Source organism: Hevea brasiliensis, chromosome 6 (genome assembly GCF_030052815.1).
Source record: "Hevea brasiliensis isolate MT/VB/25A 57/8 chromosome 6, ASM3005281v1, whole genome shotgun sequence".
NCBI lineage: Eukaryota > Viridiplantae > Streptophyta > Magnoliopsida > Malpighiales > Euphorbiaceae > Hevea > Hevea brasiliensis.
In genome coordinates, this window is record NC_079498.1 from 3,341,395 (window position 1) to 3,368,975 (window position 27,581).

The 27,581-nt window shown below is 32.0% G+C and overlaps 2 protein-coding genes across 2 annotated transcripts; both read left to right on the forward strand.

Moving 5' to 3' along the window:
• Positions 1 to 3,804: 3,804 nt before the first annotated feature.
• On the forward strand, positions 3,805 to 5,568 carry LOC131180732 (alpha carbonic anhydrase 7-like). Its single transcript, XM_058148232.1, has 6 exons — positions 3,805 to 3,963; positions 4,254 to 4,462; positions 4,610 to 4,819; positions 4,905 to 5,069; positions 5,169 to 5,222; positions 5,315 to 5,568. The coding sequence occupies exons 1-6, from the start codon at positions 3,876 to 3,878 to the stop codon at positions 5,399 to 5,401; spliced, it is 813 nt and encodes a 270-aa protein (XP_058004215.1). The 5' UTR covers positions 3,805 to 3,875; the 3' UTR covers positions 5,402 to 5,568.
• An 18,523-nt stretch (positions 5,569 to 24,091) lies between these two features.
• On the forward strand, positions 24,092 to 25,675 carry LOC131180946 (alpha carbonic anhydrase 7-like). Its single transcript, XM_058149263.1, has 5 exons — positions 24,092 to 24,364; positions 24,692 to 24,901; positions 24,985 to 25,152; positions 25,239 to 25,292; positions 25,372 to 25,675. Exons 1-5 carry the CDS (start codon positions 24,128 to 24,130, stop codon positions 25,456 to 25,458), a joined length of 756 nt encoding a protein of 251 aa, XP_058005246.1. The 5' UTR covers positions 24,092 to 24,127; the 3' UTR covers positions 25,459 to 25,675.
• The last annotated feature ends 1,906 nt before the right edge of the window (positions 25,676 to 27,581 follow it).

Below are 27,581 nucleotides of genomic sequence, written 5' to 3' on the forward strand. Positions count from 1 at the left end.
TCGAATTTTTAGCTTTTAGAGATTTTTTTTTAATTATAATTTTCCAAACATTGATGAATGGATATTTATCTATTAAAAATCTTAAAATAATGACCAAACACTTCAAATTTAGCAATTGAGATTCTTTTTAATATGATTTAAATATCAAAATTAAAATAATTAGATTAAATTGTAATTTGTAGGATTTAACATTTGAGCATAAAATTTGTAGTAACTAAACATCTATGAGTAGTTCAATATTGAGATTGGGATTAACTCTAATATTATGCTTTTTTAATAAAAAAAGAAAGATATTTTATTAATTAAAAATATAATACACAATTGAAGTATAAATTAATATATTGAATTTTTTATGAATAAAATTAATTATTTATATAAAACATAATATAAAAAATTAGAAAATCTAATAGTTTTGATAGAACAGGTAGATTGCTCCACTCTTTAATTTTAGATTTTTTTTTTATGAATCCCATTAGATAATTTTTAAATTTAAATCTCTTAGATAAAGGATTTGCACCTCTAAAACAATTTTCTCCAAAAAAATAAAATAATTTACCAACAAATATATATAAAAACTCTTGAACAAAGAGAAATATCTTCATTAAAGTAGAAAAATATAATAAAATCCCACAAAATAGATAGTAAATACACCCAAAATCTGTCAACATATTAATTCAAAATTTATCAACAATAATAAATCTGATGAGATATATATAAACATAATCTGTTCTAAACAGACATATATTTAAGAGTTATTAAAAAATTAATAGAAAAGGAAACAAGAGATTTGCTACAGTAAAAACACTTATCCGCGACCACCAAAAAGAAGAAAAAAAAAAAAAAGAGAGAAATAAAGAGAAAGAAGGGAAGGAGAAGGCAAAGTCTCCCTCTGAAAACAGGACTCTAATACTATGTTAATAAAATGAATGAAGCTAACTTCAACTTAAAAAATATCTTTTATAAGTCTTGATATCCATTTTATTAACACATTAATTCCCATTAAATATGAATTTATCCATTAAGCCACACAATAACTAATTTAACTAATAATTTTAAATAATTTCACGGATCAATTAGCTAAATTTGGGAGGAATCACGAGGATGAGTTTGTGCCATTTCTTTGATTTCCACTGCTCTGTTGTTGTCTTTCAGTTTGTGAGCAGTTGTAAAGGGTTTGTGAAGAGTTTTTTTTTTTTTTTATCATCTATTGCATTATTATTATTATTATTATTATTATTATTATTATAAATGAAAAATAGAGTTTTTCGAGTATGATGGTCATAGCTCCCTTAGATTTGAGATCCGAGGTCACGGTTGATATTCTTGATTTAACTGAACCCCATAGAAAAAAAACCTATCATCTAACTTGAGGTAGTACTCAATAAGACAAACTATTGAATAACTCGCTACTACCTCTCATTGTACTCCTAAATAGAAATAATATTTAATTATTGGTGCGGGAAGTCGAATCGAGGTGGGACAAGGCCATCTCCTTTAGTAGGGGCAAGGAATTGTTGGCATTGGGTTTAGCCTCAGATTATTTATTTGAGAATTTACAATTTGATCACTAAATTTTACCCTGTATTATATTTTAATTCTTAAATTTTAAAAAATTAATTATTTAGTCATTGAGCTTTGCACTATACTATTTTTTAATTCTTAAATTTTAAGAAATTAATTATTTTTCCTTTAATTTTAATATATAGAACATTTAGTCCTTATAATTTTAACATTTACAATAATTGAATCCATTGATAGGATGATGAAATTGTTCTATACATTAAAATACAAAAATTAAAGTATAATATAGTATAAAATTTAAGAATTAAATAATTAATTTTTTAAAATTTAGGGATTAAAATGATATATAGTGTAAAATTTAGAGACTAAATAATTAATTTTTTAAAATTTAATGATTAAAATATAATATGAGATAAAATTCAAGTATCAAATTATAAATTTACTTTTTATTTTCTCTTCTATTTTTCTCTATTTATCAATAAAGTAATCTTCTTTGCTAATTATATATATATAATAATTATCCATTAAGAATTTGATTACTTTTATTTGAAGCTATATATATAATGGATAATTATTATTATTATTATTATTTTAATTAAACCTTTCAATCAGAACTAAGAATCGAAGGCCACGAGGAAGAATTGATTTTGTTTGTCAGTGACAAAAATGAGACTTTGAAACTTTTTATGTATTTTTCTCGAAAATGTTCATTGCGTGTTATGACTGGCCAACTTTTATTGGGAACGTTCAAAAAGTTATATATATATAATTTTACTTTAATTTAAGATTTTTTTTAAATTTTTAATAATAAGTCTCGTAACACAATTAATGATTTAAATTTTTTAATATCATAATTTATAATTTCGTATAAAATTTTAAAAATTATATATATATATTGGAGAGTTGTTGAATATTGTAAAAAAAAAATTAATATAAATACATTAGTATCATGGGGCTTCAATCCCTTGATGTGCCCAATCACAAGAAAATGTCTGGATTTTTCTACGTTGAAACTCAATTGGACATTGGCTGATTTCTCCCTCTCTCTCTCTCTCTCTCTCTCTCTCTCTCTCTCTCTCTCTTCTTCTTCTTCTTCTTCTTTTTCTTTTATAAATTTATAACTGATTCCAATAAATTGAAAAAATTTCTTTAGAAAATAACTTGTGTAATAAAAATATAATATTAAATAATTATTATATCATATATTTATAAATATTTTTATATTTTAATAAAATTATTAAATTTTTTTCTTTATAAATAATTTAATTTTTTTTATTAAGAAAATATTTTTTATTAATCTATTTTCTTGAGTACGTAAACGTTAAAAAAAACAGAGAATAGTTTTTTAATATTTTTTTTTAGATAAATGAAGTTTAAAAGAAAATTTATTTTTATATATTATTAAAAAAATTATATATATATATATATATATATATATATATATATATATATATATATATATAATTTTTTTAAATCATTAATTAATTTTGTTAGGACTATTGAAAGATCAACGTAGCTACGACACCAGAACTCTAGCTAGGTCAAAAATAAAGAAAAGGGAAAAAATGCAATGGAATAATAATAATAATAATAATAATAATAATAATAATAATAATAAAAAGATTGCTTTTATGTTGCATTTCAATTACTTAATTTTAAAAAATTATTCTAAATATTGTTAAAAAAATAATTTGAGAAAAATTATTTAATTATATTTTGAAGTTTTTATAATTTAAATTTAATTTTAAATAAATTTTTAATAATTTCTAACTAACATACTTAGTAAGATTTTTTTCAATAGCAATTTCAATAATAATGTGAAACATATTATAAAATTTGAAAGGCTAAATATTATAGTCAGACAAATAAATTTACTCTTATCAAAATTTTAATTTTAATATTAAAATACAAAAATTAATTAACTTTTAATATTCCTTGACTGCAATAAAAATAAAAATGCATTCTAGACCATCTTATGTTATATATATATATATATATATATATATATATATATTAAAGAAAATCTTATGTTCTAGTTTGAAAGGAAGCACTTAATAAAAATAGAACATTAAAAGACCACCTGAGATTTCTCCAACATATCATCATATATGTGACTTTGTTAACTAATTCCTCTTGCCTTTCAATGTTAATCAAAACGGACAATTTATGATTATGGCAAAAGACTTGTTCCATATCCGTAGTCAATTTTTAGTTTTCGTATTCATATTGGGGATTGATGCTATATAAGCTGACAAGCCTCAACAATTCTTGGATATCATAAACGCTCATAAGATCATAATTCACAACCCTTTCCTTCTTTACTAGGTGTTAAGTCTAATTTCGTGCTAAAAGATATGGGAAAGCTAGCAATCCAATTGTTGTCTTTCCCATTCTTTATCTCTCTTCTGTTGCTTACCCTCCCAACAGGATCTCTCCAAGTTGGTAAGGCTTTGTTTAGCATAAATATGGAACAGCAAAAATCTTTTATTTATTCATTTAACTTGAATTTGAGTTTAAATTCAAAATTTTATATTTTAGAGGCGATTCTAAAAAATTTAATAGTTAGAACTTATTGATATAATCTATTTTAATTTATGTGTGAATTTATATACACGTAGAGATCCAAATGAAAAATTATAAGTTATTTTGAAAAATTTATTCTCTTGTTATATCATATATTAACAATTTACGATTACATGATGGTATATTTGCGTATATTTATTTTTTCTCAGCGAATGAAAAAGAGTTTGATTATGGTGAAAAGGGTCCTGATCGATGGGGAGAACTTGATCCAGAATGGAGCACATGTAGTACTGGATCGATGCAGTCACCCATTAATTTGCAAGAAGAAAAATCTGAAGAAGTTTCCTATTTAGGGAAACTTAACAGAACTTATAAGCCTTCCAATGCCACTCTGAAGAATAGTGGCCATGATATGGAGGTAAGAAAGGGAGAAAAAAAAAATTTAACCCTTGTGCCCGTTGCAAATATATAATAATTTTATTTTACCTATTTTAGGGTTTTATGGGGTTGCAATCATCTCGATATATGTAAATTTTATTCGATATTCTTTGTTTTGTGTATGCAGTTGGAATGGGAAAATGGTGCAGGAACTTTTGAAATAAATGGAATTGAATATGTTCTCAAACAGTGTCACTGGCACACGCCTTCTGAGCACACCATCGATGGTAGGAATTTTTCTCTAGAGCTGCATATGGTTCATGAGAGTCAAGAAGGAAAGATTGCTGTGGTTGGGATTTTGTACACAATAGGAAGTCCAGACTCTTTCTTGTCATCTGTAAGTTCTACATAAAAACCACCATCTAATCTCTCTTTAATTACTTCTCCAAAATATCAATCTTCATTGTTGTGTTTTCCATCAGCTCACAGAACATTTAAGATTGGTAGCTGGCCCCAAAGAAGCAGAGACAGTGGTGGGTATTGTTAATCCAAACGACATCGAGACAGGCACAAAGTATTATAGATACATGGGATCTCTTACAACTCCTCCTTGCACAGAAAATGTCACCTGGACTGTTATCAAAAAGGTTTGCCTAATTAATCACATCATCAAATTCTTCTGTTATATAATTTTTTTTCCTTTCTTGAAAAGATTACTGAACCCTTTATTAATTAATCAATTTCAGGTGAGGACTGTCACCGTTGAACAAGTGGGATTGCTTCGCGTAGCGGTTCATTATGTGAGTTCTATAAATTCCTTGTATGAATCTTCTTCTTGATCATATGTATATGTATATATGGTGATGATATATCTGATAAATATGTTATGCAGGAATCTGGCACAAATGCAAGACCAATCCAACCAACAAATGGACGCTTAGTGCAACTTTATGATCCAGATGAAGATGAAGATGATTGAAATCTTTGGTTTATTCAATTCACTTGTTATTAATATTAAATAAAAGGGGAGCTGTTCCCCTTGCCATTATTTCTTAATTTCCTTCGTTCCTCATTCTTGTTGGTTGTACTTGCTTATAATTTTGGATTTCATAATAATAATATTAATAACATTAATATTAATATTAAGCATCATCTGTTATTTCTTTAATTTTCTTGCAAAATTTTTTAAACCCATCAACCAAACATTTAAAAAATAATTTTTTAAAAATAAATTATTTCTAAATGCTGATAAAATTATTAAAAATTTTAAAAAATTATAAATACATAACATAAAAACATATTATTAAAAATTTTAAAAAATTATAAATACATAACATAAAAACATATTATTAATTTACTCACCCTAAACAACATCCTTACCACTAAGTAGACATCATTAATCACTCGTAATCAGTGAAGGCTACAAAAAAATCAATATGGCCAGCACAATTTTAATGTTTTTTATGTATATTTATCTCATATTTAATATATATAGTAAAAAATTGAAGTTATGGGAAAATTTCGAATTTCACCTTTCCATAAAACCGTCACCATCTTAATGGTCATATAATAAATTCTATTATTAAAAAAGAAATATCAGTTTTAACTAGGTCAGGTTTATCTTGACAGTCTATGGATCAGGATTTAATTGAAATTGATTTTGCCAAATTTTTTACGATTCTCCATTATTAATAAATTATAAAAAATAAAAAGAAAAAAGAAAAATTATTTGCTATTGGAGAGCCGGCAATCGTCGCACGAAGCGACGCGACGCACAAGCGCGCCGCTTCATCTTCCCGGCCGAAATCCTGCCGATCGGGCCACCAATCGAGCCGGATCTCGTGTCTAAACCCATCTACTCATCGAGAGCTTTCCATAGACACCAAGAACACCGAAATCCATTAAGCGGTTTGTCCAATTTTTGCCCGGGAAGTTTTAGCCCATTTTGACTTTTGGGCTAGATTTCTCGCAAACCGTGAACCCCACGAGAAAACCGAGAGTACCAGAGCACTCCACTAGTCGAGAGCTTCGCGGCAATATAAATTTCGAAATTTTCTGACACCATTTTTCGATGGGTCTCACGGAACTTCGTAATATTTTTCCGAGTATTTAATGAGCTTAGAAAATTCCGTAAAATTTATGTACTAACCCCCGTATTGTGGGCTTCGTGTAGGTATCTTCAATTCGTGGAAATTCGACAGTTGTCCGAGTCTGTGAATTTCCGGCCAGACAGACCAGCTACCGAAAAAGTCTCCGAATTGGATTGAGGTTTTAGCTACCCCACCATTGTCAAATGTCCCGAGCGCGTCCCCGAAGTCGGAATCATCATAGGTAAACCAGAACTTTACTTTTTTGTAATTTTCTAGTGCTTAAATGGGATTAAAAATCCGTAAAATATTCGTAGTAGCTCAGAAAATTATGATTCTTTTTGCAATAGCCTAGTAATATTGCTAAGGACCGCGGGGCAAAGTTTTAGAATTTTAAGAGCTTATTTAGGTAATTTTTGCAAAAATAATCAATTATAAGGACTAAACTGTAAATTTATATATTGTGATTGATGACTGTTTGGATGGGCTCAGGAGGGGCTGTGTGATGTGATTGAGTTGTGAGTGTATGATTTGTGAATATAGAAGTGCGTTTTGAGCCCTTTTGCAGGTTGGGTAGGTCCTAGGTATAGGGGAGACTCTGCCGGATTTTCGGCACGACTTAGGACGTATTTGGTCCTTTCTTAAGTTTGCATTGAGTCAAATTTATTAAATAATTATAATAAAATTGTCAGGTGAGCCGGGACAGCCTTCTTCCTCCGCCCAGCCGCCACAGTGACTGCTGTCAAGTCTGTGAGTAAAATATTAATTTTAATTGTAATTTCGATATTATTATATGTTCAAGCATGCCATGCATCACTTATATGTATATATCTATGTAGTTAAGCTCTAGGCACGTTTTATGTTGCATTCACAACTGTTAAAGTGCCATGGATGTTGTTGTGGTAATTTGGAGCAGTGTGCGTGCGTTGGCGTGCGTGTGATGTGGTGTGGACTATGGATAGGAAGGGTAGACACGGCTTGAGATCTTCACTGAGACCCGGTCCTTGGGGTAGACACGGCTTGAGTTCTTTGCTGGGACCCCGATTTGATTATTAAGTGAAAGTCTGAGCTGAGTTTTTTGCTGGCACAGGTTGGATTTAAGAGAGCTGTATAGGGGATCAGCTCTCATATATTATGATTGATATTACTGGGTGTGTGAGTGCTCCAAATTACCTTTTTGATGCTATGATGTGAAATTATTACTGATGTTGCATTTCACTGTACAGGGTGCATTAGCTTTAGATAGTTATAGAGATTATGGTTAAAATTGATATTTTACTCTCTGAGTCGAATGCTCACTCCTGTTCAATATTTTTCCAGGCCACAGGAGGATATTTTTGAGGTTAACCTGCTTTTCTCCCTCGCAGGTTGTTTATTAATAATTGTATAAACCTGTTAACTCTTAGAATTTTCGCATGTGTTAGAATTATTTATTTGAATTTGGTCTGTAATATATATATATATTGTTATTTTGGACCTGTAAACTTATTACTTTATGCATGTTGATGGATTGGATGAGGGAGCTGAGCTCCCGTTTATTTCTATGTTGTATGAGTATGTGGAGGGTGAGCTGAGCTCCCCAATTGATATATATTGTGTTTACAGGTCGGGTGAGTCAAAAACTCCCCGTTGAAAGGTCCATTTTATGGCTAGACTCTGTCCGGTTGAATTTTTGAAATTGGGCCCAAATGGGCCTTAGAGTTGGGTTAAGGAATAGTTAGGCTTACTACGGGCCTCGGGGGCTTTAGGCTGGACCAGGTCCTAGTGCCGGTCCGGCCCATAGGTTGGGTAGTGACAATTGTGGTATCAGAGCTTAGGCTCCAGATTCTTAGGGAATGTTTGTCTAAAGTGTTGGGAAGAATCTACTAGGAGTCACATGCGGAAATATAGGGTCCACATTCGTCTTGCATTGTCATCTTTGCTTCTATTTTCTGCTTTATATATTGTGTGTAAATATGAGTCATAGAGCTATGTAACGTGCAATTTTGAATTTTGTGGGCTAATGCTGCTGAATTTCAGGAAAATGCGTAGAAGTAGGAGAGATGCCACTGCACCAGAACCAGATGTGCCTGATGAGGTGTTAGCACAGGATGAGGCGCCTGCCCCGAGGAGGCCTAGAGCTGCTCAAGTAGAAGAGCAGCTGCCACCAGATCAGGATCAGTCTTTTATGGCACAGGGTCCCATGGACTCAATGGCAGCTACTCTAGCCGGGTTGCAGAGAACCATCGATATGATGGTGTAGTATATGGTCCACCTTCTACAGTAGCAGCAGTCCACCGCACCAAGAGGGGAACCTTACAAACAGATCATCAATTTCAAGAAGTTGGTGCCTGGTACTTATGATGTATCAGACGATGCATATCGATTTTTGGATTCCTGCAGACAGGCAGGAACAGAGTTGCAGTTGACTGATAGAAGGTTTATAGAGTGTATGCAGCATGTCATGGGGCCTATGCCTAGACAATGGATGAATGACTACATATTACCTCGGATGGAGGGTTTGTCGTGGACTCAGTTTGTGGAGCTGTTTATCAACCGGTTTGTACCAGAAAGTTTTAGAGATCAAAAGCAGTGGGCCTTTGAGGCCTTAAGACAGAATGGCAGGTCTGTAGATGAATATGCTACAGAATTTCTGGAACTGAGCAGGTATGCCCCTACACCAGTAGCTACAGAAACTATGAAGGTGAAGAGATTCCTAAAGGGGTTGGACAGGAGGTATGCAAACCTGGCCATGATGTCTGATTAGTCTTTTGATGTGGTAGTTGATCGAGCTAGACAGATAGAGATTAACTATGCTGTGGATGACAGCGAAAGGGCAAAGAAAAATAGAGTAGAGGGTTCTTCAGGTGTTCCCCACATGGGTACTATAGATAGTGGTGGCCAAACTAATTATAGAGGAAGAAGCTAGAATAAGAGGAGTGGTTTTAGACACAAATCCCGAGGGTTCAGACCAGTGTACAGATCCAGCAGTGGTCACAGTTTGGGGTACAGTAGTTCTGGGTCTGGTTCAGGATCCTCCTTGGCACCTTGTGCACAGTGTAGAAGAGGACATTCAGGACCTTGTATGATAGGTTCAGGAGTATGCTTCAGGTGTGGCCAACCAGGTCACTTTGCTAGGGAATGCCCCGTGTTCAGGGAGCCACAGATGGGGTCACAAGGTTCTGTTGCAAATGTTCCTCCTCAGTTGTATCCTGGTGCTTCCAGCATGGCAGGCAGTCAGTTCAGTGGCCAACAGGGCCGAGGACAAGGGGGACGTAGATTTGGAGGCAGATCAGGAGGTAGAAGTCAGTTCAGGGTTCTGCTACTCAGGGTAGGGGTCAAGCTCGGGTTTTCACCTTGACCCACCAGGATGCTCAGGCTTCCAATGCAGTTGTGGCAGGTATTCTTCTGGTCTGTTCCTATGAGGCTCGTGTTTTAATAGATCCGGGTGCTACGAACTCATTTGTCTCCCCTGTGTTTGCCATGAGATTGGGTAGAAAGCCTACCACTTTAGAATACCTTTTGTCTGTAGCTACCCCGCTTAGTGACAACATAGATGTAGATATGATTTTTCTGAGTAGCCTAGTAGTAGTGGATGGAAAGATCCTCCCAGCAGACTTGGTTCCTCTACCGATAATGGATTTTGATGTAATCTTGGGAATGGATTGGTTGGCAACTCATTATGCCACTTTAGACTGCAGGAACAAAAAGGTGTATTTCCACATACCTGGTGTGGAAGAATTTAGTTTTGATGGTGACAGGAGCGTGGCTCCATATAATTTGGTGTCAGTAATTAGTGTTAGAAAAATGTTGAGGTATGGATGTTAAGGGTATTTGGCATTGGTGAGAGATACATCTGTAGAAGGTGTCAACATGGAAAGTGTTCCTGCTGTTAGAGAATTCATGGATGTCTTCCCTGAGGAGCTTCCAGGGTTGCCACCGGAAAGGGAAATAGAGTTCCGCATTGATATTGTGCCAGGTACAAACCCCATATCAATGCCGCCTTACAGAATGGCACCAGCAGAATTGAAAGAGCTCAAGGAGCAACTACAGGAGCTTTTGGACAAGGGTTTTATACGTCTGAGCACTTCACCCTGGGGCGCTCCTGTGCTATTTGTAAGAAAGAAAGATGGGTCATTGAGGTTTTGTATTGACTATAGACAGCTGAACAAGGTGACTGTGAAGAACAAGTATCCACTTCCTCGAATCGATGATCTGTTTGATCAGCTCCAAGGGGCTAAATTCTTTTCCAAGATAGACTTGTGATCAGGCTACCATCAGTTGAGAATCAGGAATGAGGATGTGTCCAAAACAACATTCAGGATAAGATATGGTCATTATGAGTTCTTGGTGATGTCTTTTGGACTCACTAATGCACCAGTAGCCTTCATGGACTTGATGAACAGGGTGTTCAAGCCATTTTTGGACCGTTTTGTCATCGTATTCATAGATGACATTTTGGTATACTCTCAGACCGAGGAAGAACACGTGTGGCATTTGAGAATGGTGTTGCAGACTTTGAGGGAGCACCAGCTGTATGCCAAATTTTCAAAATGTGAATTTTGGCTCTAGAGCATCTCATTCTTGGGACACGTGGTTTCTAGTGAAGGCATTCAAGTAGATCCCAAGAAAATTGAGGCTGTAACTGATTGGCTTAGGCCTACAATAGTCACTGAGGTGCGAAGTTTTCTGGGTCTAGCTGGCTACTATAGGCGTTTTGTGCAGGATTTTTCCAAGATAGCAGCTCTCCTAACTAAGTTGACTCGGAAGAATGTTCCATTCATTTGGACAGATGACTATGAGGAGAGTTTCCAGAAGCTTAAGGAGTGTCTAACCACCGCCCCAGTGTTGACATTATCGATGAGTGGTGAAGGATATACTGTGTACTGTGACGCCTCCAGAGTTGGCTTAAGGTGTGTTTTAATACAGAATGGAAAAGTAGTGGCTTATGCTTCAAGGCAGCTGAAGAGGCATGAGCAGAACTACCCCACCCATGATTTGGAAATGGCGGCTGTAGTCTTTGCACTAAAAATCTGGAGACACTACCTGTATGGTGAAGTGTGCGAGATATACACCGACCACAAGAGTTTGAAGTACATCTTCCAACAAAGGGATTTAAACTTGAGACAGAGGAGATGGATGGAGCTTCTGAAAGACTATGATTGCACTATCCAGTACCACCCTGGGAAGGCCAATGTAGTAGCAAATACTTTGAGCAGAAAATCTTCTGGTAGCTTGGCACACATTTTAATAGAGAAGAGACCGTTGATTCTGGAAGTACATGAGTTGATGGATCAAAGTTTAATCCTAGATCTTTTAGATGAGGGGGTATTGTTGGCTCATTTTTCAGTGAGGCCAGACTTGCGGGACAGAGTTAGAGTTTTCCAGCATAGAGACCAACAATTGATGAAAATCATAGAAAGAGTACAGCAGGGTGAAGGTGGTGAGTTTGGATTTGCCAATGATGGCGCCCTAGTGCAAGGTTCTAGGATATGTGTGCCTGATGTGGACAATCTCAGAAATGAAATCATGCAAGAGGCATACTGTACAGTGTACAATGTCCACCCAGGCTCCACCAAGATGTACCATGATGTGAAAGATAGCTATTGGTGGAATGGCATGAAGAGAGATATAGCAGACTTTGTGTTCAAGTGCTTAACTTGTCAGAAGGTGAAATTTGAACACCAAAGACCGTCAGGGAAGCTGCAAGAGCTCCCTATCCTAGAATGGAAGTGGGAAATGATTACTATGGATTTTGTGACTAGGTTGACTCGTACCGCGCGATTCGATATGGGTAATTGTAGACTGCCTAACTAAATCAGCTCATTTCTTGCCTCTAAAGACTACATATTCTGTTGCACAGTACGCCCGGCTCTATATTCGAGAAATAGTCAGATTGCATGGAGTTCCTGCTTCCATAATATCTAACAGAGGGCCCCAGTTCACTTCTCGATTTTGGAGGAAGTTGTAGGAGGCACTTGGCACACAGTTGAACTTTAGTACTGCTTTTCACCCTCAGGCAGACGGACAGTCCGAAAGGATAATCCAAACACTAGAAGACATGCTTCGCATGAGTGTTTTGGATTTTGGAGGTCAATGGAATGATCAGCTAGCTTTGGTAGAGTTTGCCTACAACAACAGTTACCATTCCAGCATAGGGATGGCACCCTATGATGCACTATATGGAAGAAAGTGTAGGTCTCCTCTGTGTTGGACGGAAATGGGAGAAGCGAAGGTGCATGATGTAGACCTAGTGCAGTACACTTCAGAGATAGTTCCTTTAATCAGGGAACGATTGAAAACAGCTTTCAGTAGGCAGAAGAGTTATGCAGACCCCAGACGGAGGGATGTGGAGTTTGCAGTAGGCGACTATGTATTCCTGAAGGTTTCTCCAATGAAGGGAGTCATGAGATTGGAAAGAATGGCAAATTGGCACCTCGGTATATTGGACCTTTTGAGGTTACTGATAGAGTTGGAGCAGTTGCCTACCGGTTGGAGCTACCACCCAACCTTTCTCATGTTCATCCTGTGTTTCACATCTCCATGCTCAGGAAATACATTCCAGATCCTTCTCATGTACAACAGCCGGATGTAATAGAGCTAAAAGAGAACTTGACATTTGAGGAGCAACCTGTAGCCATAGTGGACTACCAAGTGAGGCAGCTAAGATTAAAACAGATCCCTATGGTTAAGGTTTTGTGGAGGAGCCAATCAGTGGAAAAGTGCACCTGGGAGTCAGATCGGGACATGCGTAGCAAGTACCCTTATCTGTTCAATGTGTAATCCTGTACTTTATTCTGCCTTGTGTAAAATTCGAGAACGAATTTTTTATAAGGGGGGAAGAATGTAACACCCTTAATTTTTAAATTTATTAGCCTTGTGTAAAATTCGAGAACAAATTTTTTGTAAGGGGGAAAGAATGTAACACCCCTAATTTTTAAATTTATTATTTTTGGGTAAATATTGATATTTTATTTTATTCGAATTTTAGGAAATTATTTGAAATTTTTCGGATTTTGGAAATCGGGTTCGATTTTTCGAAAATATAAACTTTGATGATTTTTAAAAATTAATTTAAAGACCACGTAGTAAAACTAAAAATATATTTGGAGTCTATGAATTTTTCTGAGCTTTCTAGAATTTTTTTTTGGAGTTTTTGGACCTCGTTTTCGGTCCCAAGGCAGAGTAAAAATTTAAAATTTTGTATCCTGAATCGAACAGGTCGAATTGAATTGGACTGGATCAGACAGATCGAATTGGACCGGCCTTTGTTCTTCCTTTTTCTTCCTCTCCCGCGCGCGCTCTTCTTCTTCTCTCTCTCTCTCGTTTTCTCTCTCCTCCCATCCCAGTCTACCGGCCAGCCGCCTCCCCCTCCACCCCAGCCCACCAGCGCACCTCCCCAGCCGCCCCAGCTCGCCGGCCGCCGCTTGGAGCACCGGCAATCGTCGCACGAAGTGATGTGACGCTCAAGCGCGCCGCTTCGTCTTTCCGGCCAAAATCCGGCCAATTCGGCCACCAATCAGGCCGGGTCTTGTGTCAAAACCCATCTACTCGTCGAGAGCTTTCCATAGACACCAAGAACACCGAAATTCATCGAGCGGTTTGTCCAATTTTTATCCGGGAAGTTTTAGCCCATTTTGATTTTTGGGCTAGATTTCTCGCAAACCGTGAACCCCACGAGAAAACTGAGAGTACCAGAGCTCTCCACTCATCGAGAGCTTCGCGGCAATATAAATTTCAAAATTTTCCGACACCGTTTTTTGGTGGGTCCCACGGAACTTCACAGTATTTTTTCGAGCATTTAATGAGCTTAGAAAATTTCGTAAAATTTATGTACTAACCCCCGTGTTGTGGGCTTCGTGTAGGTATCTTCAATTCGCGGAAATTCGACAGTTGTCCCGGTTTGTGAATTTCCGGCCAGACAGACTGGCTACCGAAAAAGTCTCCGAATTGGATCGAGGTTTTGGCTACCCCACCATTGTCAGACGTCCCGAGCACGTCCCCGAAGTCGGAATCGTCATAGGTAAACCCGAACTTTACTTTTTCATAATTTTCTAGTGCTTAAATGGGATTAAAAATCCGTAAAATATTCGTGGTAGCTCAGAAAATTATGATTCTTTTTGCAATAGCCTAGTAATATTGCTAAGGACCGCGGGACAAAGTTTTAGAATTTTTAGAGCTTATTTGGGCAGTTTTTGCAAAAATGATCAATTATAAGGACTAAACTGTAAATTTACATATTGTGATTGATGACTGTTTGGATGGGCCCAAGAGGGGCTGTGTGATGTGATTGAGTTGTGAGTGTATGATTTGTGAATATAGAAGTGCGTTTTGAGCCCTTTTGCAGGTTGGGTAGGTCCTAGGTATAGGGGACTCTGCCGGATTTTCGGCACGACTTAGGACGTATTTGGTCTTTTCTTAAGTTTGTATTGAGTCAATTTTATTAAATGATTGTAATAAAATTGTCAGGTGAGCCGGGACAGCCTTCTTCCTCCGCCCAGCCGCCACAATGACTGCTGTCAAGTCTGTGAGTAAAATATTAATTTTTATTGTAATTTCGATATTATTATATGTTCAAGCATGCCATGCATCACGTATATGTATATATCTATGTAGTTAAACTCTAGGCACGTTTTATGTTGCATTCACAACTATTAAAGTGCCATGGATGTTGTTGTGATAATTTGGAGCAGTGTGCGTGCGTTAGCGTGCGTGTGATGTGGTGTGGACTATGGATAGGACGGGTAGACACGGCTTGAAATCTTCGCTGGGACCCGGTCCTTCGGGATAGACACGGCTTGAGTTCTTCTCTGGGACCCCGATTTGGTTATTAAATGGAAGTCCGAGCTGAGTTCTTCGCGGGCACATGTTGGATTTAAGAGAGCTGTATAGGGGATCAGCTCCCATATATTATGATTGATATTACTGGGTGTGTGAGTGCTCCAAATTACCTTTTTGATGCTATGATGTGAAATTATTGCTGATGTTACATTTCACTCTACAGGGTGCATTAGCTTTAGATAGTTATAGAGATTATGGTTAAAATTGATATTTTACTCTCTGAGTCGAACGCTCATTCCTGTTCAATATTTTTCCAGGCCACAGGAGGATATTTTTGAGGTTAACCTGCTTTTCTCCCTCGCAGGTTGTTTATTAATAATAGTATAAACCTGTTAACTCTTAGAATTTTCGCATGTGTTAGAATTATTTATTTGAATTGGGTCTGTAATATATATATTGTTATTTTGGACCTGTAAACTTATTATTTTATGCATGTTGATGGACTGAATGAGGGAGCTGAGCTCCCGTTTATTTCTATGTTGTATGAGTATGTGGAGGGTGAGCTGAGCTCCCCAATTGATATATATTGTGTTTACAGGTCGAGTGAGTCAAAAACTCCCCGTTGAAAGGTCCATTTTATGGCCGGACTCTGTCCTGTTGAATTCTTGAAATTGGGCCCAAATGGGCCTTAGAGTTGGGTTAAGGAATAGTTAGGCTTACTATGGGCCTCGGGGGCTTTAGGCTGGCCCAGGTCTTAGTGCCGGTCCGGCCCATAGGTTGGGTCGTGACAGTTATAAATTTATAGTGGCAATATATATTTTATAATAAAATTATAGTTACTAACAAAAAATATTGATTGCGATAATTATTGCTATAAAATTTTTTTAATAATAAAATAATTGATGTCATGTCTTTTTATATATAATTAACAATAAATAATAGGAAAAAAATGCACATTGAAGATGTGCCCAAAAATAAAAGTCTTGATTTCTTGTAAGTTATAATTCTATTAGAGGTGATTCAAAGTCTTGTTATCTTAAGTTAAAATTCAAAATGATTTCTCAATTAAAAGGTTTTTTTTTTTAATTAATTCGACTGTAATTCAAAGAGTGGTTAGAAAATAAAACCAGATTATGTGAGAATTGACACATTCTTTCCAATGAAATAAAGAGAAAAAAAAAATTGAAGTTTATAAGGACCCAAAGTTTGAATTCCACTTGACCATCAAAAGGGAAGTTTCTTTCAAGTTACATTATAATTACAAGTGGTAATATATACTCAAAATTTAAAAAAATAATAAAAAAATTTCTAAATTTTACTATTTTTATAATTATACTCTTTATTTTTTTTTATAATTGCATTATGAATTATTGGCAATAGTGCAATTATATCGTACCATTAACCGAACAATATATGATGGTTATTAAGTAAGAGGACTATATATGAAATTAAGTTGCGATTTAATCTTGATTAAGGCCAAATTATGGTGAAATTAATTCTCGGTTTAATTTTCTTCTCTGAAATAGAAATTAATTAGTGATTGAACATTAAAACGTTTGACACATTATCATGTAGTTGTTATTGAAAAAATCTAAATATATAAATAATTACCAAACACTTCAAATTTAGCAATTGAGACTTTAATTGCCTTATACTGATTCTTTTTAATATGATTTAAATATCAAAATTAAAATAATTAGATTAAATTGTAATTTGTAGGATTTAACATTTGAGCATAAAATTTGTAATAACTAAACATCTATGAGTAGTCCAATATCGAGATTGGGATTAACTCTAATATTATGTTTTTTTAATAAAAAAGGAAAGATATTTTATTAATTAAAAATATAATACACAATTGAAGTACAAATTAATATATTGTATTTTTTATAAATAAAATTAATTATTCATATAGAGCATAATATAAAAAATTAGAAAATCTGATAGTTGATTGATGTGTGTGTCCGCAAGTATACGAGCCGTATCAAGTAATAAAGTGATAATTAAGTATCGTTCCCACGAGGAATTGTGTTTGAGTACTAGACTATGGTTGTTTTGATTATTTAGACTAATGGCAATTTATAAGAACTAAATTTACTAAATGCAGCAATTTAAATAGAAAATAAAGAAAATAGGCAATGGATAATGTAAATAAAGTTTTAATCTAAGTAAAAATTAAATAAATTAATAATGGGCAAGCAAAAACAAAGACTAATTGATACTAAAAGTGATTCCAGAATTGGAGTTTATGAATTAAATATATTGGGATTTGTCTTGGGTCATCCAATTTTAAAAGAAAATAGAGTTTGAAGGTGATTGATTCTAAAATCCTTTGATATATTTTTCAAGTAAACCAAAGAGTATTTTAAGAAAACCAAACTTACTTTCATACGATATTTGATTAACTTAAAATCCATTAAGTTTTGTAATCAATCAATGAATGCTCTTAAAATCCTAATTTATTTCTAAATCTAGGTGATTTCAAGTTCTATACTTTATTATCTATCAATGATTTCACCTTTCGGTTATTCAATCAAAGATTAAAAACTAGACCCAATGGGATCCAACATTAGGTAAGTCATAAAGCACACAAGGAAAAGAATCAAAACTCATATTTATATAAATCTAGATAAAACCCAATCCAAATCCACAAATAAATTCAAAACATTATAACTCAACTCTGAAATCTTAGAAAAACTATTCTATTCTAACAAACGAAACATAAAAATAGACTAAGAATAGAAAAACCCAGGGGAAGGAGAGCCTAAAACTCTGAAAAACTACAAGTGGACATCACTTGGCAGCAGCTCTCCAGCAAAAATGGTGTGTTCCTTCTCCTTCTTATTCTTTTCTTGCGTTTCTGTTCGTTGTTCTCCCTTTCTCCTCACTTCTTCTTGTGGTAAAAACTAGAAAATGATGCTTTTATATGACCTCAAAAATTGCCCTAAAAATGGATAAAAGCCAAGGAGTGGATAAAAAATGAGGTGTAAAAATATCCAGGTCAGCAAAGTTGTTCACGTTCTGGGCAATTTGCTTAGGGTACTGCTTACCTTAAGCAACATCTTCAGCAATTTTCGGCCTTTGCATGCACTGTCTGCTTAAGGTTAAACAAACCCTCAGCAAATCTCTACAGGTTTGGGATGAAATGAGTTTTTCTGCTAATGTTTGACTTCCAGCTTGATCTAAGTTGCACCTTAAGTATTGCCGCTTACCCTAAGCAGGACCCTAAACAAATCTCGGTAAGTTTATGGATGAAAACTTAAATGTGTTGGATTTAAGCTGTGCTTGACTTGCGACTTACCCCAGACTTAAGGTTAAGCAATATGACATACCTTGAGCAACATCATAAGCAAAATCTCAAGCAAATTTCGGCCAACTTAATATTCTAAGGCTTGATTTTTTCAACTTTCCTCCATGCTTAAGGGACTCCAAAGTTCTTCAAATCACTTTCTAATGAACTCATTGACCCTCAATTTGCCACAAAAACCTATTAAAAACAACAAAATTACAAAAATCAAATATAAAGTAACTAAAGTTAACAAATAAGCTAAAAACATAAAATATACTAAAATATAAGGGCAAAATGGATGCAAAACTACCCTAAAATGCCTATATGAAATGAGTGTAACAAATTCCCCCAAACTCAAATCTTTGCTTGTCCTTAAGCAAATTAAAAATAATTAATTCAATTGGGGTACCTTCCTTTAAATTCATGAAAACTACTTATTCAAACTCTCAAGCTTACCTTTAGCTACCAACAAATCATATACTCACTTTCAAGGTACAAAGAATTCGATTTTCACCAAAGTTATCACTGCTTAGCCTTGGATCAATTATCCATATTATCAAGCCCAAACCAATCAATCACAAAGAATAATCATACCTAAATAGATTCTAGAGCAATTCATAAACTTTACATTAATTAATCATAGCTTAATAACATTTCCTATCCTAATGTTCTTATGTTTACATTAATTAATCTTTATATTGTAGTTGGATATGAATTCTTACTCAATTAAAAATAACCATGATAAATGATCTTTTATTCAATTTAAAAGTACTATCTTTTTGGAAATTAAAAAAAAATTCTCAAATTTCATATCATCTTTTAATGATTCTTTTAAGACTACTTCAAATGTACTAAAAAAATTAGATTAACGTAACTATCATATCATATCAATGGTAATGCAGATTAAGAATATATTATATATAAACTGAAAAGAGAATAAGTCCACAACACAAGGGGATTAGGTAAAGAGATATAATAGGATCTAGGCTAATATTGCTAAGCTAGGTAGAGAATTAGGTAAAAATAATTAAATAATATGGAAAAAAATGATTTACAAAGTACTTGGAGATTAAATAGCTTATTCAAATCTTCTCTTAATCTTGAAATATCTCTACCTACGATCACATTTCAGCATGTAATGCTATAAGCAAACAGTACAATTGCTACCTTCTGGCTGAGCAGTGGGCATTGCGTCATGAAGACTTCATAGCTTTTCTCTCAGTTCTTTTATCTGGCTTTTTCTAAATTGGTAGTTTTGTTGGTTGGGTTGTTGAATTAATTACTACATAGTTTATATAAGGCAGTGGTGGAAAACTGCTGCCATATATATTTTAACAGTATCAATAAGTTAATGGAAGTAATTTGAGAATCACTATATTTTTCTTCATTAACATCACATAAAGTAACGGTTTAATTACATTTTTGCAGAGGTTAAAAATTACCGCTTTAAATAGGTATAAATCATTGCTATTGTAACAATTTTAATAACAATTTTGTTAACTTATTTTACATAATTTATCAATTCGTTTGCAATAGTTTTAAACAGTTAAAAACTATTTACATGTTAAAAGGAGAAAAGATCACCGATCATTACTGCATATTAGATTAAAGACAACGATTTCATCACAACAATTATGAAGTTGTTGCCTTTTTGTGATCTCTTTTTTCTTTTGGCTTGTATGAATTGGATATATTCTTCTTTTACTTGTCTCTTTTATTAAATTTTTTCATTTAGCATGATTTATTTTAAGTCAAATTTTTTGAAATATCTATGTTTTAAGCTAAGTTTTTCTGATCAAAATGTCGTAATTTGGTAGGATTGCAATTTTTTATGCGTTAAAATTTGGGTAATTTTCAATATATATAATTAAAGTGGAGATAGTAATTTTAAATTTGACTTGATAATTCAATTGGAATTTTTTTTATCTAAGATGATCTTCAATTTATTGAAATTTTATATTTAATTTTAAATAATTAATTGTCAATATGAATATTCAATTCCAAATTAATTTGTTTTTATTTTATTTAATTAAATCAATTTTAATTTGATATAAAAATTAAATTGATAAAATTTATTTTTAAATTAATTTTTGAAGAAAATTCATATATAATGTTATTTAATTTGAAATCATTTATAAATTTAAATTTGTATATTTTACAAAATTCATGTTGTTGGCGAGAATAATTCATTATTGGAAATGGATTGGCCCAGTTGGTATTAGGATGGTGATGTGTCAGATTTTTGTGAATAATTGATTCAACTAAATTTTAATAGGATGAATTTGATGGTATATAATCGGGTTAGAAACGAGTTCAAGTTTTATAAGTATTTTTTCAGGTAATAAAAATTGGGTTTGAGATAAATTTAAGCAGTTAATAATAAATTTTTATTGAATATGAAATGAGTTTAAATTTTAAAAAAAAAAAAAAAAGTTTGAATTTAGAAGAAATTTTTTTACAAGTTGACTTTCGTTGCTCTCTAGTTAGTATATTAAAAATGGGCAAATGGGTTATTGAATTTCACAATAGGATTAGGGATATTAACAGGTCGAGTATTTACGAATATCTAATCTGATTAAACTCTAATCTAACGAGTTTAGATAGTACATAATAGAGTTTGAGAAATGTTAAAATTTAAAAAATAATACAGTTTGTATTTTGAGTGTTTGGTATGCGTTACCTGAATCTATTTATATAAATAATTAATTAAATATAAAATATATATTTTTTATAATAATACTTATAAATTATATATATTATATTTTAAATAAATAAATTTATAATATTTTATAGAATTATTAAATTTTAAAAAATAAATTATTAATAAAAATTTTTATGTAAATTATTAATTAAAAATATAAAATTAAATGAATTTAAATGATAATAATTAAATTTGAGATGAATTTAAATATAATATTAATTAAAATTTTAAAAACTTAATATTAATGACTAAATTTTATTAATTAAATTAATTTTTATTGATAATTTTAAATTAATTTTGGTAAACTCTAATTACTATATTTAATAATAATTTAAATAATAATATCATATCAAATAGACTTTAAAGATGAGAGCCTTTATTTCTTATTAATTAAGATTTAATTTTATTAAAAAAATAAATACTTCAAAGAATAATGATTTTCAACACATTAAATGAATATAAAAAGTGCAACAGTAAAATTATCTGAAGAGAAAATTTAAATTCTATCCATATACGATAGTGATAATATCTCCCGCTGCAAATATTTAAAAACAACTCATTAATTTAATTAAATATATTAATTCATATTAAATTAATAATAAATTCATAATTAAATAGTAATTTATTTATAATTTAATCTTAAAATTAAATCTTAATCAATAAAATAAAAACAAGTCGATAATGTTAATATATAAAGACTTATACTATACCACGCAAATTTACGAATATATAAAATTGTGCCAACCGTTAGATTAATGTATTTTCATAAGTCTCAACGATTGATTTGAATTTGTGCATATTCACTGCATTCGATGTATATATATTTTTACTTATATTTATGTGAGGTATATTCTTTTTAATTTATGAATGACTAACATTTTTTTGAATGAAAACATATAATTTTCCTGTAAATTCAAGCAGGAAGACTTTTCCATATACAGTGCAAAATATTTGATTTGATCTCCTTTCTTGTCCCCTAAAGTCAGATGTTACATGAGCATTTAGAATTCCAATTTTAAGAAATTTTCTTGTCATTGATTTTGCTCTATTCATGAACGGGTCGAGAATTGTTGATGTACAATGCAAATTGTCATTGATTTGATTTATTCATTTTGAGGTTTAGACTTGTTGATGTACAATGCAAAAATTAATTTAATTAACTTTTAATTTTTATACTTATAAACTCTATTCTTATAAATTAATTTAATTAAGTATTTATTTATTTTTTTATTTTTTTTTATTTTTTAAAATTTATTATAAAATATATTTTTTATATTTTAAAATATAATAATATATAATATATTTATTTTATATAATATATATATTATTTATCAAAAAATAAAAAAACATTTTAATAAAATACTAATTGTTTAAAATTTAAATTTTATCTTTATTTATTTTTTAAAATTTTATTATAAATCTCATTTAATATATTTTTAATCATTCTAATAATAAATATATTTATAAGTTATTTTTTATCAAACACATTCATTATTTATCAAAAATTTAAAAACATTTTAATGAAATACGTAATTGTTTAAAATATTAAATTTTTATAAATTTAAATTAATTTATAGATATTATATATTTATAAATTAATTTTTATAATTTAAACTAAACATCCTGTGTGACTTAATTATCATTGTTGTATGGGTTTAGAATTGTAGATGTGCCCCGTGCGAAAACTACTGTAGACTAATTTCTGTAAAGTTGAAAACCCATTTGACTTAGGCTTCTATGCCTCTCTTTTTTTAATAAAGGCGTGCGGCCCAATTCAAAGAGTAGTTGGAAAATGAAATTTGGTCATCTCAGAATTGACAGCTGATTTTAACTTATATCATTTAGAATTAACATGTGAAAAGAGTTAATTGAGTTTTTAAGTACGTGGCAGATTTATTTTCTATTTTATTGATTAGGATTTAAACTTTAATATTAAAATGAAATATTTTTTAATCTTTGTATGAATGATCGTTTTTTACTGAAATAATAAATTGAATTTAATTTATATAATATGTTAGCGCCTTCATCATCACCTAATTAATTAATTAATTACTTAATTAATTAAACTACCTACTCCACCCACTATATGTATATACATTTCATATTTAACGAAATTCATAGTATTTAATTAAACTTAAATATATTCTAAAACCTGATAGGTTAGTGTAATCTTGTTTTCTATTTTATTATTCATAATTTTATTTATTAAATTAAAATATAAGGGGAGAAATTTTTTTTTAAAAATTTTTTAATCCTAATATAGAAAATGTAGTGGATTCTAGATCATCTGGTGAAGGGAAGCAGTTTCATAAGAATAGAACATCCAAAGACTACCTGTGGGATTTCTCTTAAAAGTAATCATAAAATAATATATATGACTTGACTACTAACAATCAATGAAGCAATGGTTGACTGCGTTAACTTTCTGCTTCCCTTCCTATGTTCAAATTTGTAAGCCAAAATGGACACTTGGTGGATCGGGAAAGGAGCGGAAACTCAACTAATCTTTTCTTTCTTTTATTTTATTTTTCCCATATTCACATTTGAGATTGATGCTATATATGAGGGCAAGCTTGCTTCATTCTTGGAAAGAAAAGCCATAAACACTCACTATTAAGCCTCTACTTCTTTTTAATCTTTATCAGGTGTTGAAGTCTAATTTTCGCTAGAAGATATGGAAAAGCTAGCAATCAAGTTGTTGTGTTCCATTTTCTTGATCTTCTCTTGCATACCCTCTCAGCAAGATCTCAAGAAGTTAGTAAGGCTGTAAGGCTATTTAGCAAGGCACTGCAAGAACTATTGCGAAATCTATGAAACTATGTACTTGTATTTTGTATTTATTTAGAGTAATCGTCTGACGATAAGTTGATGTATATTTTGTGTTCAGATGATGAGAGAGAATTTGATTACGACAAAAATAGTGAAAAGGGGCCAGCTCGATGGGGAGAGATTCATCCAGAATGGGGTAATTGTAGCAAAGGATCTATGCAGTCTCCTATTGATTTGCTGAACGAGAGAGTTGAAGTAGTTTCTCATTTAGGGAGACTTAACAGAAGCTACAAGCCTTCCAATGCCACTCTTAAGAACAGGGGCCATGATATGATGGTAAGAGTTAAAAATTAAACTTTTATTATAAAACTATGGTAATTAACCTAGGCCTATATATAGTTAGGTTACAAGATTATATATATATATATATATATATATATATATATATATATATATATATATATATATATATATATATATATAACACTACTATGAGATTTGAACTTCTAAGTGGTGTTAGGTGAGATGTGTTGAGTAGATCTAAAAGCAATTAAAGGATGAAATCAAAATTCAGAAAGTTCTCATAATTAGTTGTATTGAAACAATATTTTGATTTATAGGACTGCAATCATCCCTTCAAAATTTTCTTTTCTGTGGATGCAGTTGGAATGGGAAAGTGGTGCAGGAACTCTTGAAATAAATGGAACTGAATATGTTCTCAAACAGTGTCATTGGCACTCTCCTTCTGAGCACACCATCAGTGGCAGGAAGTTTGCTCTAGAGCTGCATATGGTTCATGAGAGCCAAGATGGAAAGGTTGCTGTGGTTGGGATTATGTACATAATAGGAAGGCCAGACTCTTTCTTGTCATCTGTAAGTTCTACATAAGGACCACCATCCACCATCTCTCTTTCTTTCTACAATATGTATGCTTAATTGTTGTGTTTTTCCATCAGATCACAGACCATTTAAGAATGGTGGCTGGCAACGGAGAAACAGAGACAGTGGTGGGTGTCGTTAACCCAAAAGACATCAAGATAGGTAGTAGAAAGTATTATAGATACATGGGATCTCTTACAACTCCTCCTTGCACTGAAAATGTCCTCTGGACCATTGTCAGAAAGGTTTGCATAATCAATTAACCAGAAAATCAAATTCTTCTGCTATAATTTTCTTTTCAAGATTACTAAACCCCTTTTTTTAATTTCAGGTGAGGACTGTTACCAAAGAACAAGTGAGATTGCTTCGCGTAGCGGTTCATGATGTGAGTTCTATAGATTCCTTGTTTCTGATCATTTTTATACAAGCAATTGGTTGCATATTCTGATGATTATATTTTGCAGGACTCCGACACAAATGCAAGACCAACACAGCCAACAAATGGACGTCCAGTGCAACTCTACAGACCAGATGAAAATAAAGATGATTAAATTCTATAATTTATTCAATTCATTGCTCCCATATGGAGAAATCAATTATAGTTAGGCTATAGAATTTAAATAAATTATTTTATATCACAATACATGGGGAGTTGAGTTGTTCCCCTTGCCATTATTTCTTAATTTCCTTATTATTCATTCTTTTTGGTTGTACTGTTAGCTAAAAATTTTAAACTACTTTAGCCTTTATTATTATTATTTTTATTATCCTTTGGGGTTATGCTCTATAGCAGCCATATTTACAATTGAGATCTGAATTGCATCCAACAAATAAAGGAAAGAGAGATCTCAATATAAATATTTAATTTAAAATTTATTAAACTTATTTTTTATATAAATTTAAATTTATATTAACCTACATCACCAACATAATTAATCGAGGTTGACTCACTTGGTATCCTTCGAGGTAATGCTTATATCTCTTCTGGGAAGCATCTAAAATTCTACCTGTAATGCAACTCTTTCCCAAGAATATAATATACATAAATGACTAATTAAGTTTGTAACTAGAGAAGGTTGTAGCCGGGCAGTCCTAATTAACCTAAACACTAATCCATCAATTTATAAACAATTTTTAAAGGGTTAGTGGATTCTTTGAAAAAATCTTCTAGAATTGTAAACGTTTGAAATCTAACTTATGTTCTTGAAACTCCAGCAACAAATAGCAGCCGAAATTAACATCATCTCTGACCCAATTGCTTTCCCAGTAAACAATAATTGCAATAATTAAAGACCTCCTTTCTCCGATTAATTTGAACTTGCTTGAAAAGGCTTTCCTTTTCCCTATTATCTAATTCTAGCCCAGGATGAGCCCACTACCCATGACCAAAATCAATGCCCAAGATTTGAAAAACCTCCACAAGCCTATCTAGACTTCTCAAAAGAAGACGGTGTAAGCCTCTAGTAAATATTTTGGATATCAAGCGGACTAGGGGTTGAAAAAGAACCCGGAGGAATGCGAGAAGGAAGCCAACACAACCAACAGACGGTGACCCATCATTCGTATGAATTTGAAGCATGGAAAAATAAATGGCTAAAAGCTAAATTACATTGAGGAAGTTTAATTTAATTTATTTATATATTTTTTTAATTTAATTCAGAAATTTTAATTTAATTTTAATTTAGTTTAAAAATAATAAAAATCAAGAAATTGAGCTTCTTAATTTTTAAATTTAAATAAAGAAATTAAGAAATTTGGTCACAAAATCAAGAAATTAAATTTCTTAATTTTTGATTTAAATTAAAAAAAAGAAATTTAGTCCATAAATTTTAATTTTTTAACTAAATTGAACTTAAATGGAAATTTTTGGGTTAAATTGGATAAAATTAAAAAAAAAAACTAAATTGAACTTCTTAATAAAAATAAAGACTAAATTAAATATTTTATTAAAAATAAATCTTTAAAATATTAAAAAAATGATAAGTATAACTCACTCTCAAAAGCTAATTTAAAGAAGTAAGATGATATCTAGGCTTTCTAAGAGACAATTATCCCTCCTCCAAATCATTATATAGAATATTAACATTATCCATTCATAAAATACCACCTAATAAACACATCTTTAATTAACTCTCCCTTGGAAAATAAAATAAAATAAGTAGCCCTTAAAATGACTCAAATGAACTATGTGGCATGTAATTAGTAGTGGAAATCATTTTTTTTTATAAAATATTTTTCACATTTTATGAAGTTTTAAGCATTTAAAAAATTAATCAAAAGAAAAATTTGGGTAATTCAAAATCTTAGTGAGATATAGAGTGATGTCTTTCCCTAATTTGAGTGGGAATAAAATTCCTATTTTAATGTTATTTCTAAATTGAGTGGGATTCCTAATTAGATTAGAATTGAGAGATTAACACTATAAATAAAAGTACAGTGAAAAAGTTATTTGGTTTTACCCACTACTACGGAGCGGCATTCACTTATTATGAAGAAAAGACATTCAGCTCATGGAGAAGTGGCTTAGCCAATTGTTGATGAATGACTCTTGCTCATTGATGAATGACTCTTGCCCATTATATTCCCACGAAAGGAAAGATGCTTCACTTTAGGTAGAGAGAGGTATATTACAAGGAGAAATGGGGCATTTAATAGTTAAAGTAGTAAATATATT